The sequence below is a fragment of the Triturus cristatus genome, chromosome 2_2, assembly GCF_964204655.1.
Source record: "Triturus cristatus chromosome 2_2, aTriCri1.1, whole genome shotgun sequence".
NCBI lineage: Eukaryota > Metazoa > Chordata > Amphibia > Caudata > Salamandridae > Triturus > Triturus cristatus.
In genome coordinates, this window is record NC_140582.1 from 207,049,964 (window position 1) to 207,066,929 (window position 16,966).

At 44.9% G+C, this 16,966-nt stretch overlaps 1 protein-coding gene across 7 annotated transcripts in view; it reads left to right on the forward strand.

Moving 5' to 3' along the window:
• LIN54 (lin-54 DREAM MuvB core complex component) overlaps positions 1-16,966 on the forward strand; it is a 497,293-nt gene that overhangs the window by 243,224 nt on the left and 237,103 nt on the right. For 4 of the 7 annotated variants that reach the window (XM_085641194.1, XM_085641196.1, XM_085641197.1 and 1 more), the window contains one exon: positions 6,207-6,362. The exons of the other annotated variants lie outside the window; for them this stretch is intronic. In XM_085641194.1, the coding sequence (XP_085497320.1) occupies positions 6,207-6,362 (156 nt within the window). The remainder of the gene's footprint in view (positions 1-6,206; positions 6,363-16,966) is intronic. 7 annotated transcript variants of the gene reach the window in all.

Genomic DNA, 16,966 nt, shown 5'->3' on the forward strand with positions numbered 1-16,966 from the left:
ACAATCATATCAATCTTCCTACAGACAAACCAACACATCTGGTTTCTCTCGTCAAGGCGGACGAAAAAGAATCAGGGAAGAGACACCACAAGGAAGCAATGATTTCTGCAGGGCGCCTTCCACCCCCTTTTCCCTCCCTGTGGGTGCGAAAATTTCAACTTTTGTGAACAAGTGACAGGAGATTACGTCGGACCAGTGGGTTCTGGACCTGGTTCTCAACGGTCATACCTTAGAGTTTGTCACCAAGCCACCCAACACACCACCCAAGGGACCCCCTCCCCCTCGTCTTCACTTACTATTCAAAGAAGCTTTAACAATGCTCCTCAAGAATGATATCGAGAAGGTTCCTACATTTCAAAAGGGGACGGGTTTCTATTCCCGCTTTTTTCTCATTAAGAAGAAATCAGGGGAGTGGCGTCCGATCTTAGACCTTCGCAATCTGAACAGATTACTCAAAAAGCAGGGATTTCGCATAGTCACTCTGCAAGAAATTCTATGTTGCCTCAACGAGGAAGATTTTCTAGCTTCTTTAGATATGGAAGACGCTTACTTTCACATCCCAATACATCCGAAGCATCGCAAGTATCTTCGCTTCACAGTGGCGGGCGCCCATTACCAGTTCAAAGTGCTCCCGTTTGGGCTAAAATCTGCACCAAGGATATTTACGAAGTGCCTAGCCCCGGTGGCAGCAGCGTTACGATCCCAAGGAATCCAAGTCTTCCCGTATTTAGACGACTGGTTGATAAAAGGTCCTTCGGAAAGCTCAGTCAAGGCTGCCGTGACAACATCTCTTCGTCTGTTTCACTCTCTGGGGCTTACGGTGAACAGGAGCAAATCTCAGTTACATCCAAGCCAGATACTTCCTTTTTCTGGGAGCTTTACTAGACACCGTCCGCTGCAAAGCATTCTTATCTCACGAACGGCAGGTTCGTCTTCAAAAGTTAGCAATCCTGATTTCCAAAAGAAAGGCAGTTTCTGTCCGGATGTTCGCGTCGCTCCTAGGGATGTGCTCCTCTGCAATACACCTCGTCCCTCTGGCACGGCTCCGGATGTGACCCTTGCAGGAGGAATTACACCTTCAGTGGCAGCATGCGACGGGTTCCTTCGACGACATCCTCAAAGTCACTTCAGGCATGAAGAGCGCTCTAAGTTGGTGGTCCCACATACCCAACTTAGCAGAAGGGCTCACTTTCATACAGAAGATTCCAGACTTTGTACTCACTACGGATGCTTCCATGGAAGGATGGGGAGGTCATCTCCAAGACTTACAGATACAGGGGAAGTGGTCTCCAGAGGACAAGAACAAACACATCAACAGTCTGGAATTGCGAGCAATTTTCCTGTCTCTTCAAGCTTTCCTTCCAAGGATTGCAGGTTCTTCGGTTCTGGTTCGGACCGACAATACCACCAGCATGTTTTACGTGAACAAACAAGGAGGAACAAGATCAGCAACTCTGTCCACAGAGGCTCAGGAGTTGTGGGAATGGGTCACACTCCACAACATATCCCTCAGAGCAGAGCATGTCAGAGGTCTCTGCAATACATTAGAAGACACGCTCAGCAGATCCCAATCGGATTGCCACGAATGGGAGCTGGAGCAAGCTCAAGTGCTCAGAGTATTCAGAGCTTGGGGAACACCGTCACTGGATTTGTTCGCCACAAAAGAGAACACGAAATGCCGCTTTTATGCCAGCAGATACCCTCAACAGGGGTCAAGGGGGAATGCCCTGTCCATGCAATGGTCAGGGATTTGTGCTTACGCTTTTCCCCCGATACCTCTAATACCGAGGGTCATACGCAAAATGAAGTTGGAGGGCTGTCGTCTCATCTTGATTGCACCAAGATGGCCACGCCAATACTGGTTCCAGGAGCTTCTATTACTATCTCAGGACCAGCCGATTCGTCTTCTCCCGACGCCCACAATGCTGTCAAGGAACAGAGGTCAGGTTCTCCACCCAGACCCTCAATTCCTACATTTACACGCATGGCTCCTGACTTCTTAGAAATCAAGGACCTAAATATCCCTCAAGACTGTAGGGATATATTAACAAAATCACGAGCTCACAGCACGATAAAAACTTACCGTTTAAAATGGAAACGATTTTGCTGTTGGTGTGAAACAAACCAGGTGCACCCGGTGGACGCTCCTGCAGAACAGGTCCTCCCTTATTTGTTACAACACCTGGTAAGATCTGGACTTTCTTTCCCTTCAGTCAAAGTCCACTTGGCTGCACTTTCCAGATTCAGAAGGGGTGCTCATGGCCCTTCCCTTTGTTCATCCTCTTTAGTTAAGCAGTTTATGAAAGGACTCTTCCGTGAGTTTCCTCCGGTCAAGCTTCCGCCACCGGAATGGGAACTCAACACAGTCTTAATGCAATTAATGAAGCATCCATTCGAGCCTATCCACAAGGCTGACCTCAAATTCCTTACCTGGAAGGTTGCTTTACTTCTGGCTTTAACATCAGCTCGTCGAGTAAGTGAAATTCAGGCATTTACTATAATGGAACCTTTTCTACACTTCACTCAAGATTACGTGCACTTCCGAACTAATCCAACATTTATCCCTAAGGTGCCGTCACAGTTTCATCTTAATGAACCAGTGAGGTTAAAAACTTTCTTTCCTAATCCGTCTACTCCAGTGGAACGAGCCTTACATTCTCTCGATATCAAAAGATGTCTCAAATTCTATCTTCAAAAAACAAAGAACCTTAGAAAGTCCGACCAATTGTTCGTGGCTTATGGCCAAACTACCCTGGGAAGAGCGGTGACAAAATCCACCATTGCCAGATGGATGGTATCTACAATCCTTTTCTGCCATGACAAAGCTCACAGGCCATTGTTACGAAAACCCAAGGCCCATTCCACAAGAACAATAGCAGCGTCTACAGCATTGTTTGCTGGAGTGACTCTGGAGAATATCTGCCGTGCTGCGACATGGAAAAATGTCCACACTTTTACGAGACATTACTGCCTCCAATCTACGCATCGAGACGATGCAGCAGTCGGACAAGCTGTCCTGCGACATCTATTTTTTTTAGATGTTTTCAGGTACCTTTTTTCATACTTTTAACATGTAATATGTTTATCTTTTGGTATGACAATGCAATGTTTTACAATAATGATTTGCTTTCATTTTAATGTTATTGCTTTACATGCTGTTTTCTCTTTATAGATTGCATGTTTCGAATTTTAGGATCTTTTCTTATACCTCTTGTTAACAAGCTGTGGATGCAATTAGGGAGTATCAGCACTAGTCTCCCACCATCCGCAAACGACTGTATACTTGGTATACTGCTCGCTATTCTGATTCAGGCATGTGAATCTATGAAGATACCCCAATACTGGATAAGAAAACAAGTTACTTACCTGTAACTACAGTTATCCAGTATTGGTATCTTTCATAGATTCACATGCACCCACCCTCCTCCCCGTAGAGTCAGTTCTATATATTTTGGGACGTTACTTCCCACTTGTGCTACGGAAATCTGAGGAGAACTGGCTCTGCTGAGAGGGTTCTAGAAGGGTGCTGGTGTCTGATTGGTTGTTACCAAATTCTTGGTTTCTTTTGCATAATGAGGTAGATAGGCTACTAAGATCTAGGCTTTAGGCCTTTTCTTTGGGCCTACTACTACTACTGATGTTTTGGCACTACTTTTTTATTTACCGGGGACTCCCGCCTCGGCGACGGGGAATGATTCAGGCATGTGAATCTATGAAAGATACCAATACTGGATAACTGTAGTTACAGGTAAGTAACTTGTTTTCTTATTTATTTATTTTACAGCGCGGTCCGCTTCAACTATAGCAGGCCCGCTTATTTATTAATTTAATTTACAGCCTGATAGAGGGCGCCCTACAGAACCTTTCTTTATTTATTTTTTAGGTGAAAGCGCCCTATACGGTGCTTTCAATTTAATCTTGGCCACACCCCTTTCTTTAGACGCTGTTCACTGTTTAACCATTAAAGTGGTCTCGCATTTGTGAGAGTTTGACCAATTGGCATTATGAATAACAATGCATTTTATATGTGTGTTGCTTTTAAAAAAACAAATAAAAGGCATTGTCATTTATAATTCCAATAGCTTAAACTCTCTCGCAAATGCGAGACCTATTGCATTCATTGAAAATGCTTGTTTACTTCTGAGATCTAATCAATCCGTCTAGATAAGTTAGTGTTTTTCTTACCCCTATCAGACACTCACTTAAATTGTTTATATTTACTTCTACTCAATATTGCCTCTCCAGAGTAAATGAAGCATTCTTATTTTGGGTTGATGTGTCCATTTCAACCCCTGCATGTCACAGTGTATGGCACACATTTTTTCACTTAACGACCATAGTTGGTATCTGTGGTCTTAACTTACCCCGGACCTCTTGGGCTGGAGTAATGTTTGTGCTTTTGGTCATACCGCTAAATATGACTTCTGCTTGGTATTAACTTTTATTATCCATTTCCCTAATGTTGCTGCCTCCTACGTTTTGTCCTAATGAAGACTCTATTTATGTCATTCTCCTAGGGATCTTAACGTCAACCATATCCATATTTTTGACTTTTTACTGTTGCTTATGTAATGAGCATTAAGTAGGAATAGGAACTTGCTCTTTTAAACATTTGTCTTCGGCAGCTAAACACCTTTCCCTGTTTCGTTATTTTGTGTCCTTGTTTTTTTATATTTCACTCATATTTCACAATTCATGTGCTGTGAAACACTTTTACCATTTTTTTTACACCTTTTGTGTAAGTTGTGTTGTAAACCTCGTATAGTTTATCTGTCATGTCTTAAGTGTGTTTTTTTGTGAATGATCTGCAGGGTATTGGTTGGATTTATTTCTTGAAGGGCTAAGCATCCTGCTTACCCTGCTCCTGGTGGGATGTAAGGAGGTTATACTTAAAGATATATGTATGCAATAATTTGTAGCCTACATGTACATTCATGAAGCTGCTTACTCGTGTATGTTATATGAAATCATTTTACTATTTGTTATATAGATTGGGTGTGTTTTTAAATGTATCTGTGCTTTATGTTAACAAAACACAGTTTATTAAAACATATTAAGTAGAATGTTAGTTCATTAAGGTGCTTGTCAACTGAATTAAAATAATACCTTTGCTGGAGATCACTGCAGATCAGTTTAAATTATGAGATTTATGCCAATATGTTGGCTCACAAAAACAAGAGGTATCTGTAAACCCTCTACGTAGTCTTGACTTGAGATTTTAGAAGGAATTTTAGTGTTTAATCAATTTGTTGTAAGATTCATGTGACGAGTAGGTCTTTGAACATTCACTCATTTTCTGCAAATCTGCTACAGGAAGAATAAATGGGGAGTGAACTACCTCAATTTTAACTAGTTGTGTAGATTATAGAGTAGGCTATGGTCAGGCGGATAAATGTAACTTTGAGACTAAGTATCTATTAACTGCATACTATTTAAATTGAGTGACAGTTACACAAGTAAATTACAATGCTTGGGAAAAGCAACATTTGTACTGTGGACTATTTTAAACAAAATGCTTTTGCTCCTTACTTGCGACCTTTATGATCCTAGGCTTTATTGACCCCTTCAACAAGCCTTTTTCTAACTCCTACCCCCTTTGGTAGATCCTCTCTGTATAGTCATTATCCCACTTTGACTTGTCAGATAGATCTACAGTTTGATTGCCCTCTGGGTTGTGTTTGTGATTACTTGGGCCCAGGTTCATATTCTACCATGATCAACTATGCCTTCCATGTTTTCAGCGGTTGATAACAAATAATCAACACATTTTAATTGGGCAATAAGAAAGTAAAAATATTATTTCTAGTGCTTGTTGATCACACTATGTAAGTAACAGTTTCTCATCCTTCGTCCTCCACATATTACCACGCTTAGTTCCACCTCTGGAGGCCAACTTCCAATTAGCCCCATCCATCTCTCAAATTTCCTTTCACTTTCTCTACCAGCTCTGCATTCATCCTGGAAACAGATACTCTGAAGGTCCATTGGTGCAGAATTTTGGTTAAACATCTTATATGGAACATATCATAATCAAATGTATTTGGGAAATCACACCAGGGTGCATGACACATTTTGTTTGATTCTTATTCTGACATTTGACATACTATGTTATTATATTTTAGTGACCTCGGAATTCAGGATGAAGCTAAATTTCCATATTTTTTGATAGCCACTTTTCAGTTCTGCTTGTTCATTTTTCCAAACAGCTCACGGTGGTGTCTGTGGCTTCTCAGCCCTCAAATTCTCCTCAGAAGACAATGGGTGTTCCAATCAGTATGACATTAGGGCAGCAGATCCTCGCAGTGCAGCAGTCAACAAGTTCCTCCCCTGTAAAGACAATAACGAACTACACAACTGCTCAGGTATACTCTGACTTTTCTGCTGCACTGTGCTTTGCTTTCTTTGTCACAGTTTTATTGTGACGATTCATTGGATCTAGAATGTGGTTGCTACAAGTTGGCTGCTAATGTAAAAGTGTGAAGCCTTAGCTGGATGCAGCTGTCACATGAAGCCTGCTGTTGTGTAACCACAAAAAAGTTCGGTCTTGGTTGCTTGATCAGAGTAGGGACTAGAAAGTTTGTCTACGTCATTGGACTCTAGATGAATAGATTGCAATGACCTTGAGGGCGGAGTCAGAAATGTGCTCTGGTAGAATTTGCCTCCTTTTTTTAGGGGTCTAGAGACTTCTAAAATATTTCCAGAGGATCCCAGACTAAACTGAAGAAATCTGCAATATTCATAGATTTTATGGCGTACGCCAGTGCGGAACATTTAGGCATGTAACAATTCCACAATATATAAAATTCTGCATTTGTGAATGTAATGCATCAAGTGTTATCATATCCAACTTTTGGTACTACTATGTTCAGGCTTTTTAACGTGGGTCTCGGTCCTCTTAGGGGACACTTAATCATGTGCCAGGATCACCTGCAAAAATGTCAGTGTGGCTGGGTGAGGGTCGGTCACAAGACATATTTGTCTCTTAAAGACTGGTGCGGAGCTGCTTCAGAGCTAGTAATTTGTCAAGATCACATCGCAAGGACTTGTTGGGCAAAAACTATCAGACTTGTATCTGAAAGCTTGATAGATTTAGGGCAGAGCTACTCTCGTCCCAAGCACCCTCATTCCTTTAACTGACTTAGATGCAGCACTGCTGAGATACATTATTACAAAATTAAGTAAACGTAAAAAAACAACAGTGGTATTTATATAACAAAAATTTACCCTGGGGGTTTCAAATGCTTATTGTTGCTCAACTAAGTGGTATTCATCTTATCAACCTGTGAGAGAAGAAAAGTTTACTGGAACCATTGAGATATGACACTCCTACATGCATTTAAACCGCTCCCAACAGTGGATGCATCATTTTTAACGAGAATTTCTGATGGATACTTAACAATGCAGATTCCTCATTTTAGAATATTTACAGGCACCAGACTGGATCCAGAATTTTTTTGTAGAAGCTCTCCGGCATGCTGCTGGGTGGCATTGAGTGACTCCGCGCATATAAGCCCCACCCCTGAGCATTAATGACAGTTCCTCTTTCTGTGCCTTCTAACATAGATCTTGAGTACTGCTGCAGATTTTCGATTTTCTGACAACTCCAGACTTTTCTAGGATGTGCTAGAGAACAATGTCCCCAACAAAAAAGACCGGATTCAGGCTGTGTTGCGACTCTCGGAAGTAGTTGTCGGCCACGGATCATGAAGTGGATTGGGATGGACAACTTTTGCAGCTTGTGGATTTGTCTGATGCAGAAGCGATGCGCAGGGCTATTAATGAGAAGTGAAGAAAACCTTCTGTGAAGGATTAATTGAATGGACAGCTTATATGCAGACTATTTTGTTTCAACAAGTCCACTTGATAGATCTTTGGGGCACACAAGTAGGCTACATTTCTTCCATATGTCAGTATACATAAATGTATGATTGTCTGTTAGAATATACCTATAACTGACAGGACCCTTGATTCACATATAGATATGATCTGTGGCTATTAGTGCTCTTGAGATACTGTGAATTGCTAGGATGCCTCGTTCTTGTTGTTAGCCACCGTTAATTTCTGTATTTGTGTTTTTTTAACAATGTCGACAAGATAGAAGAAAATACCTCTATTTAAGCTAACTAAAAAAAAAATATTCCAGACCTGCAGGTGTAGTGGTTTGAATGATTTTCCTCTTAACCCCATGAACTGGACACAACAATTTTTTAAATATATATTGTACCTGACCAGTGTATTTTAGGTGGGTTACCAAATGGAAAGGGGTGTCTAAAAATTGGTTTATTCCTAAATTCTCACCATTTTTATGCAGATCGTCACTGAGAAAGCACTCCGCCACGAAATAAGTCTCAGAACGTCTTAAAGAGTGCACTTAGGTTTATTAAAAAACAGATGTCACGCTCATTTTGAAATCCTGAATCAGTCGATGCCTTTTGACTCTGTCTCTTGTTGGACCTGGAAGGTTGACAGATAATGGGTCTGTCTTTCTCCTGGGTCTGTCGATCAAGGACTGATGGACTAATATGAAAAGTCAACCAACTCTCGAGCCACTTAGATCATCATTGAGGCCGGCAATATATATTCGCTGTTTTAGTAAAGGTTGTGTAATGAAGACTCCACTTGGATTTCAGGTAAGATGAGAAGTTTATTGGAGTAAGCAGGTACATCTGTTAGCCAGCAAGACCACTCTATAACGGACTCCCTCTCTCAACAATCCATAACGGTAAATAGGTATCTCGCAACAGTAACCATAGCAATGATCACACTATGGTCACAGTAATAGCTGAGATACCACATCTCCTTCCTTTACAGAAACAAATAAACTGATAACAAAATAGAACAAGAACATAATACAGAAAACAGAAAAACAATATACAGTAGTCTAAGGATAACTTATTCAGTAACGTATAGTTCGAGGCATGTGGGCTGCTGAATTCATATCTGTGCATAGATCGCCGCCTAGTGTTGGGTCCGGATGTTTGCACGTTGTTGTCCTGGAAGAGTCTTCGAAGTATCCTTGGATAGGTGACTCCTCCCCTGGACTACAGTGCGCATGGGCATCCTCTCCATCCTCAGATTGTTTTTTTCCGCCATTGGGTTCGGATGTGCTATCTTAGCTCAAGTTAGGAAAATATTTTTTCGAGGCCAAAAGGCCTTTAGTTCGCGTCGGTACTGTTTATCGATCGGGTTTCGATAGAATTTGTTAGTTTACTAACTTTCAGCACCGACTTCTTTCGCATTTACCTGTCCATCGACTACTTCGACGATGGAATCCAGGACGCCATTCAAAAGGTGTCCGGTATGCAATGCGAAGTACCCACACATCGACGTCCATCCGGTGTGCAACAAATGCCTTTCGCCGGACCACGACGAATCAACATGCATGGCCTGTGCCCGGTTCCGCTCCAAGAAGACTCTGCGGAATCGACGAGCGGCGAGACTTGAGGCGCAGCACGCGGCACCGGCCCCAACAGACATCTTCGGCGAGGCCGAAGACGTTGAGGAATTGGAAGTCTTGCCCTCCAGTCCCGTTTCCGAACACGAACCCGGATCGGACGAGGAAGACGAGTCACTCTTCCACAGAGGTGAAGACGACACCGAGGTAGGAGACGACGAGGAGGCCTTCGGGGCCGAAGAAAGTAGCTCCAATGATGAACAAGGCCTACCTGTTCAAACCGTTCAAACACCAGTGCCACAGCCTATGGCTCCGGTCGAGGGATCGCCTTCGGGCCTTACCCGAGACCCATCCCGCAGTTCTTCGGCCCCGCCCTCGGGCCCGGCCTCGGACGTTCAGCGGCAGCCATTACTACATAAACAGGCTGGTTTCCCTACCACAAAACCGAAACCGAAAGCTGCTCAGGTTCAACCGAAACCGAAACTGAAAGTAGCGCTGGTCGGATCGAGGCCTTCGACGCCAGCGCACCGCGTCGGCACCGACCGCACCAAGAGGGACTTCGGTGCCGAACTTGAAGCGGGCGACGTTGGAGTCGACAAACGGAAAAAAGCCATCGGCACCGACAAACCTGCTCGGCTACCGGCACCGACGACACCAAGGGCCGTACCGCCTGCTGTGTCTCACATCGCTCCCTCGACGACACCTAAGCCTCAGGTATCGAAGACTTCGACGGTGATCTCTTCACCTCGACTCGATGACCCGCCGGCGCCGAAAAAATCTACGGCCGCCTCTACGAGCCTGGCCGGTGCCAAAGCCTCGAAGGCGCCCCAAGTACGACCTGGTGCGACGCAAGGCAGCAAAACCACAACTGTCCTCCAGGACACGTCGGGCTCCGGTTCGGTCGGAGCTCCCGCAGCCTCTTCGGTGCCGACCAACATTACCTTCGGCTTGCCTCCGTCAACAATCCCAAAAATGTTCCAACTCAGGACACGGGTCACCCAACCTACGGTCACACCTGCTGAGACGTCTCCGGCACGTATCATCGACGCCGGCACTGGCAGGATGATTCTCCAGGACCGAAGGATAACTTCGGAGCCGCCATTGGACCCTTTCAGGATCCCACTAAAAAGGAAGTTGCCTGCAGAATCGGAACCTCTCCTTTATGAACCCTTCCATTCATCCTACCAGGATCCACACCGGTTCTCCCCCACACGCTCCGATACCGACGCATTGGAGGACTACATGGCTGACCAAGTCCCCTACCATGTAGACACGGACCCTGATGACCAGCAGGACCCTGATCAAACTTGGGGCGACCCTGCAGACCCCAGTGCACCTCTCGATGCACAGGATCCACAACTCTATGGGGCAAAGACATCTCCTACGGAGGATACTGCGGCGTTCAATGCTCTTATCGAACGTGCTGCCAATAACCATGGGGTGCAGCTTCACTCTGATACCATCGAAGATGACTTTCTAATGGACACCTTTGCATCCTCAGAAAGACATGTAAAGACTCTGCCAATGTTGAAGGGGGTCCTCAAACCAGCCAAGGACATTTTCAAAGAACCCACCAGGGCACGAGTGATAAACCCCAGGATTGATAAAAAATACAGATCAGCACCTGGGGATCCTACTTACATCAGAGGACAATTACCACTCGACTCCATCGTCGTAGCGAATGCACGCAAGAGGGCACACTCGCAAACAACAGGTGACGCTCCTCCCCCGGACAAAGAGTCCAAGGTGTTAGAAACCTCTGGCAAGCGAGTTGCCGCCCAAGCTGCCAACATATGGCGCATAGCCAACACTCAGGCGCTCCTTGCTCGCTATGATAGAGCGCACTATGACACACTGGAGCAAATACTCCAACATCTCCCTGACCAGTTCAAGGAAGGCGCAGAAATGCTCATCAGAGAAGGACAGCTACTAACGAACGCTTCCATCAAATGCGCACTAGATGCTGCAGACACGGCTGCCAGAGCCATAAACACAAGCGTCATGTTGCGACGACATGCCTGGCTACGGATCTCAGGATTCAAGCCTGAGGTACAAAACAATATACTGAACCAGCCCGTCAACCCCGACTATTTATTCGGGCCAGAGGTTGACACCACCCTCGAAAAGATAAAAAAGGATACGGACACTGCAAAGTCCATGGGCGCACTACAAACTCAGTCCTTTCGGAGCGGCTCCTTTCGTCGCCCCGGAAACAAGGGAGCAGGTAGAGGACAGGGGTCACAACAAACATATAACAAAGGCAATACACAGACCACCTATGATAAAAACACCCGAGGTGGATATCGTGGCTCCAGCACAAAGGGCAGAGGACGCGGCTACGGCAACACCAGGTCCTCCCCCAAGAACAAGCAGTGACGCCCTCTCCCTTCCTCCCGACCACATAACACCTGTCGGGGGAAGGCTACAAAGGTTCCTGTCCACGTGGAATTCCATCACCACGGACAGGTGGGTCAAAGATATTATAAAATACGGTTACTGTCTGGAGTTAACCTCCACTCCACCCACAATACCACCAAGAAGCCGTCCTATGTCCTCAGAGCACTTAACGCTCTTACAGCAAGAAGTGCAAAGTATGCTTCTAAAAGGCGCTATAGAGGTCGTACCCATCCACGAGCAGGGTGCGGGAGTGTACTCCCTCTACTTCTTAATTCCAAAAAAGGACGGGTCGCTCAGACCTATATTGGACCTGAGACCCCTGAACCAGTACATTCTTTCAGAGCACTTTCATATGCTCACTCTACAGCAAGTCCTTCCGCTTCTCAAGCAGGGAGACTTCCTAGCCACACTGGACCTCAAGGATGCGTACTTTCACATACCCATCCACCCCTCACACAAAAAATACCTCAGGTTCACTGTTCAGGGGCAGCACTATCAGTTCAAAGTCCTTCCCTTCGGCGTGACAACAGCGCCCAGGGTTTTCACGAAGTGCCTAGCTACGGTGGCAGCACATCTACGGAGGCAGCATATACACGTCTACCCCTACCTAGACGACTGGCTCGTTCAAGCGAAGTCAGCCCAGCAATGTGCAAGCCACATATCCCGCACCATTCACCTTCTTCACAGTCTGGGATTCTCACTGAATTATCCAAAGTCCCATCTCCAGCCCGCACACGTACAACAGTACCTAGGTGCGACTATAGACACTCTAGCGGCCACAGCTCAGCCAAATTTAGTGAGGATCAACGGCATACAACTGCTGATCTCCAAATTCAAACCCAATCACTCACTTCCAGCGCGAGTGTTTATGCAGTTGATAGGCATGATGGCCTCCTGCATCTTCATAGTCACGCACGCGAGATTACATATGCGCCCACTTCAGGAGTGCCTAGCACGTCAGTGGAATCAGGCTCAAGGACAGTTAAAGGACCTAGTGTTGGTGAGCGGTCGGGCATACAACTCTCTGCATTGGTGGAATCCACAAAACCTTTGCAAGGGCCGACCGTTCCAAGAGCCTGTCCCACAAATAGTACTGACAGCGGACGCGTCTCTCCAGGGATGGGGAGCTCATGTACTCCAATACACAGTGCAAGGACTATGGACAACACAACAAAAGAAGTTGCACATCAACCTTCTGGAATTGATGGCAATCTTCCTAGCCATGAAGGCATTCAAAGTACATCTATGCAACAAGGTCGTGTTGATCCGGACGGACAACATGACCGCAATGTACTACATACAGAAACAGGGAGGCACACACTCTCCACAGTTGTCTCATCTGGCTCAGAGCATGTGGAAGTGGGCCATTCAAAGGAACATGTTCCTCATGGCGGAACACCTCCCTGGCAAGGACAACCAGATGGCGGATCTGCTCAGCAGACACAGCCACCAGATGCACGAGTGGGAGTTACACCCATCAGTACTCCAACCGTACTTCCAGCAGTGGGGTCATCCGGAGATAGACCTATTCGCGACAAGCGAAAACGCAAAATGCCCAAGCTTCGCCGCCAGATTCCCACATCCGCAGTCGCAGGGCAATGCGATATGGATGAACTGGTCCGGCAGATTTGCGTACGCTTTTCCCCCAGCGCCATTGATACCGCTAGTGGCCCGCAAACTCCGACAACACTCCCTGACACTCGTCCTAGTTGCTCCCACGTGGGCACGCCAGCCGTGGTACACCACCTTCCTCGAACTTTCCGTGGTGCCGCATCAAAGGCTGCGGATCAAACCCGCGCATTTGACGCAGAACCATGGAGAGGTTCAGCACCCAGATCCGCAACAGCTGAATCTGGCGATCTGGCTCCTGAAGTCCTAGAGTTTGGCTATCTCAACCTGCCACCTGACTGTATGGACATCATCAAGGAGGCCAGGAGACCCACTACCAGAGCTTGCTATGCAGCCAAATGGAAAAGGTTCGTCATTTATTGCGGTAATAATGACATCAACCCGCTGGACGCATCCATCCAAAACATCATCTGTTATCTCTTACACCTATATCGATGCAATCTGGCGTACACCTCTATACGTGTCCATTTGACCGCAATATCAGCCTATCTGCAAACCAGGCAGCACCTCTCTCTATTCAGAGTGCCTGCCATCAAAGCATTCTTGGAAGGGCTCAAACGAGTCATTCCACCTAGTCACCCACCGGCTCCAATGTGGAACCTCAACTTGGTCCTCACACGCCTGATGGGTCCACCCTTTGAACCTCTACACTCATGCGAGATTCAATTCCTTACCTGGAAAGTGGCCTTCCTAGTAGCGATCACTTCCCTCAGAAGAGTTAGTGAACTCCAGGCACTAACCGTTCAAGAGCCATTTATTCAGGTTCACGCCAACAGGGTCGTACTACGTACCAACCCCAAGTTCATGCCCAAGGTAATATCGCAGTTCCACATGAACCAGACTATTGAACTGCCCGTTTTCTTCCAAAACCCACAAACTGTTGCAGAAAGGGCACTACATACACTAGATGTACGGAGGGCCCTCATGTACTACATCGACAGGACTAAACCATTCAGGAAGACAAAACAACTGTTCGTTGCCTTTGCTCCACACCACAAAGGTAACGCCATCTCCAAGGCAGGGATAGCCAGATGGATAGTTAAGTGTATTCAAATCTGTTATCAAAAGGCAAAACGCACATTAACTATTCCACCACGAGCCCACTCAACACGTAAGTTGGGGGCTTCCATGGCCTTCCTAGGAAATATTCCCCTGCATGATATATGCAGAGCAGCCACATGGTCCACTACACACACATTTACAAAACACTATTGCGTAGATGTGCAGTCAAAACAGCAGGCAGCTGTAGGACAGGCTGTTCTCAAAACACTTTTTCAGACCGCTGCAGCTGGCACGGGTAGCCGCCGCTAATAGAGGGCACTGCTATGTATTCTATGCACAGATATGAATTCAGCAGCCCACATGCCTCGAACTGAATATGCTACTTACCAGTATGCATCTGTTCTTGGCATGTAGGGCTGCTGACATTCATATCGCCCTCCCTCCTCCCCGGCGCCTGTCGCAGCTGCAGCTCTCAGAATTACTGCAAGCATGGTCATCACTTTCTGTATCTACTCCATCTCTGCCACAATGGCGAAAAACAATCTGAGGATGGAGAGGATGCCCATGCGCACTGTAGTCCAGGGGAGGAGTCACCTATCCAAGGATACTTCGAAGACTCTTCCAGGACAACAACGTGCAAACATCCGGACCCAACACTAGGCGGCGATCTATGCACAGCTTTGAATGTCAGCAGCCCTACATGCCAAGAACAGATGCATACTGGTAAGTAGCATATTCAATATACATAGTAAAAAAGGACACATGTATATGTAATATGATTATGGACCCATTTCCTTCCTTTCTTTTTGCATATATATTGTCAAAGGCTTGAAGGGGTAGGGCAGAAAATAGGTCACTTTTAATTTTTTTGAAGTCATTTTCCAAATCATTGTTCCAAACAAACTCTTGTTTCACTTTTAATAATTGCCTCATATTGTAGGTCTTGGTGGCAAAATTTCGTACAAATTTTGAGTAAAATTCCGCCATTCCAAGAAATGATCTTAAATCATCTTTAGACTTTGGAGATGGGGCTTCTTTGATAGCTTCAATTAGACTCTTCTTTGGCGAAATGCCATCCCCACCAACCTCATGTCCTAAGTATGTGACAGACCTCATTCTGAATTTACATTTTTTGATTTCTGCAGTCAACCCTTTTTCTGCCAATTTAGAAAGGACGGTTTTAAGCCCATCATCATGCTCATTTCTGTCTCGACCCATTATCAAAATATCATCTTGAAAATAGATGATGCCTTTCAAACCTTTAAATAGTTTGTACATTAACCTTTGAAACACAGCAGCAGCAGAAGCTAAACCAAAAGGCATGCGCACAAAACGATAACATCCAAAAGGAGTTATAAAAGCAGTAAGGCTTCTGCTGCTGTCGTGTAACTGGATCTGGTGATATGCTGATGTTAGGTCAATTGTAGAAATCCATTTCATGTCTTTAGATTGAGCCAATAATTAATCAATTCTGGGTAACAGGAATTTGTCTACTACGATGTTCTTATTAAGATCTCTCAGATCAATGCTTAGGCGCAACAGGCCGTCTGGTTTGCACGCGACAACTAAGGGAGCAATCCATTCTGCGCATTCCACTGGTTCAATTCTCCCTTTCTTTTCCAAGTTATCTAATTCTTTCATAACACCTTCTCTTACGCTGATAGGAATGTTCCTAGCTTTGAGTTACTGGTACTGAATTGTCCTTAAACTATTTTGTGTACAAAGCCATCTAACTTTCCTACTTCTCCAGAAAATACTCCTGGAAATTGTTTTATCATGTCGTCCACCAATTTTGTATCTGGTTCATCCAACAATAAAACTTGATCATGGGTGTTGTGGTTGAGTATGATCCCAAGTTCTCCTTGATCAATCCAGCCTAGAACTGAAGGTCCTTTTTCGGCAACATATAACTTGCCAATAGTGCTTCTGTCCTTAAATTTGAAGACAAGTTCTACAAAACCAACCATAGGAATGTTTTCACCTGTGTAGGTTACAGGTTGTATGTCAGGGGGTTAAGTTCTGTTCAATTACTTTTGCGAATTTACTCTCCCATACGGTACGTTGTATGATAGTAAAGGGTGAACCTGAATCAGGTACAATTTGTAAATCTACTCCACCAATGTTTATTTCACAGACAGGTTTCTTTCTCCTTGAAGAACCAACATTCAAAACTACATTATCTGTTTTCCCAAAATCATCAATGCAAAGTATCTCATCATCACTAGAAACGGCATTATCATCAACGACCTCATCCTTACTATCATCAACACAACTCACGGTTTTCCTGCTGTTCTTACTGTTCCTCCTCCTGCATGCTTTGGTAAAATGACCAATTGCACCACAATAACTGAATTTTTATTTTAAGGCAGGACACCATTTATCTCTTGCAGTATGACCCTTATAACCACATCTATAACATGTTGGCCTTGTGTCTTCATAATCATTTTTGTTATAACTAGTATTTTTTTGCTAAAATCTTTATAATTGTTTTTTCCTAGACTTTTACTGGTAGTCCTGTTAGTAGATACTTTACTTACAACATTA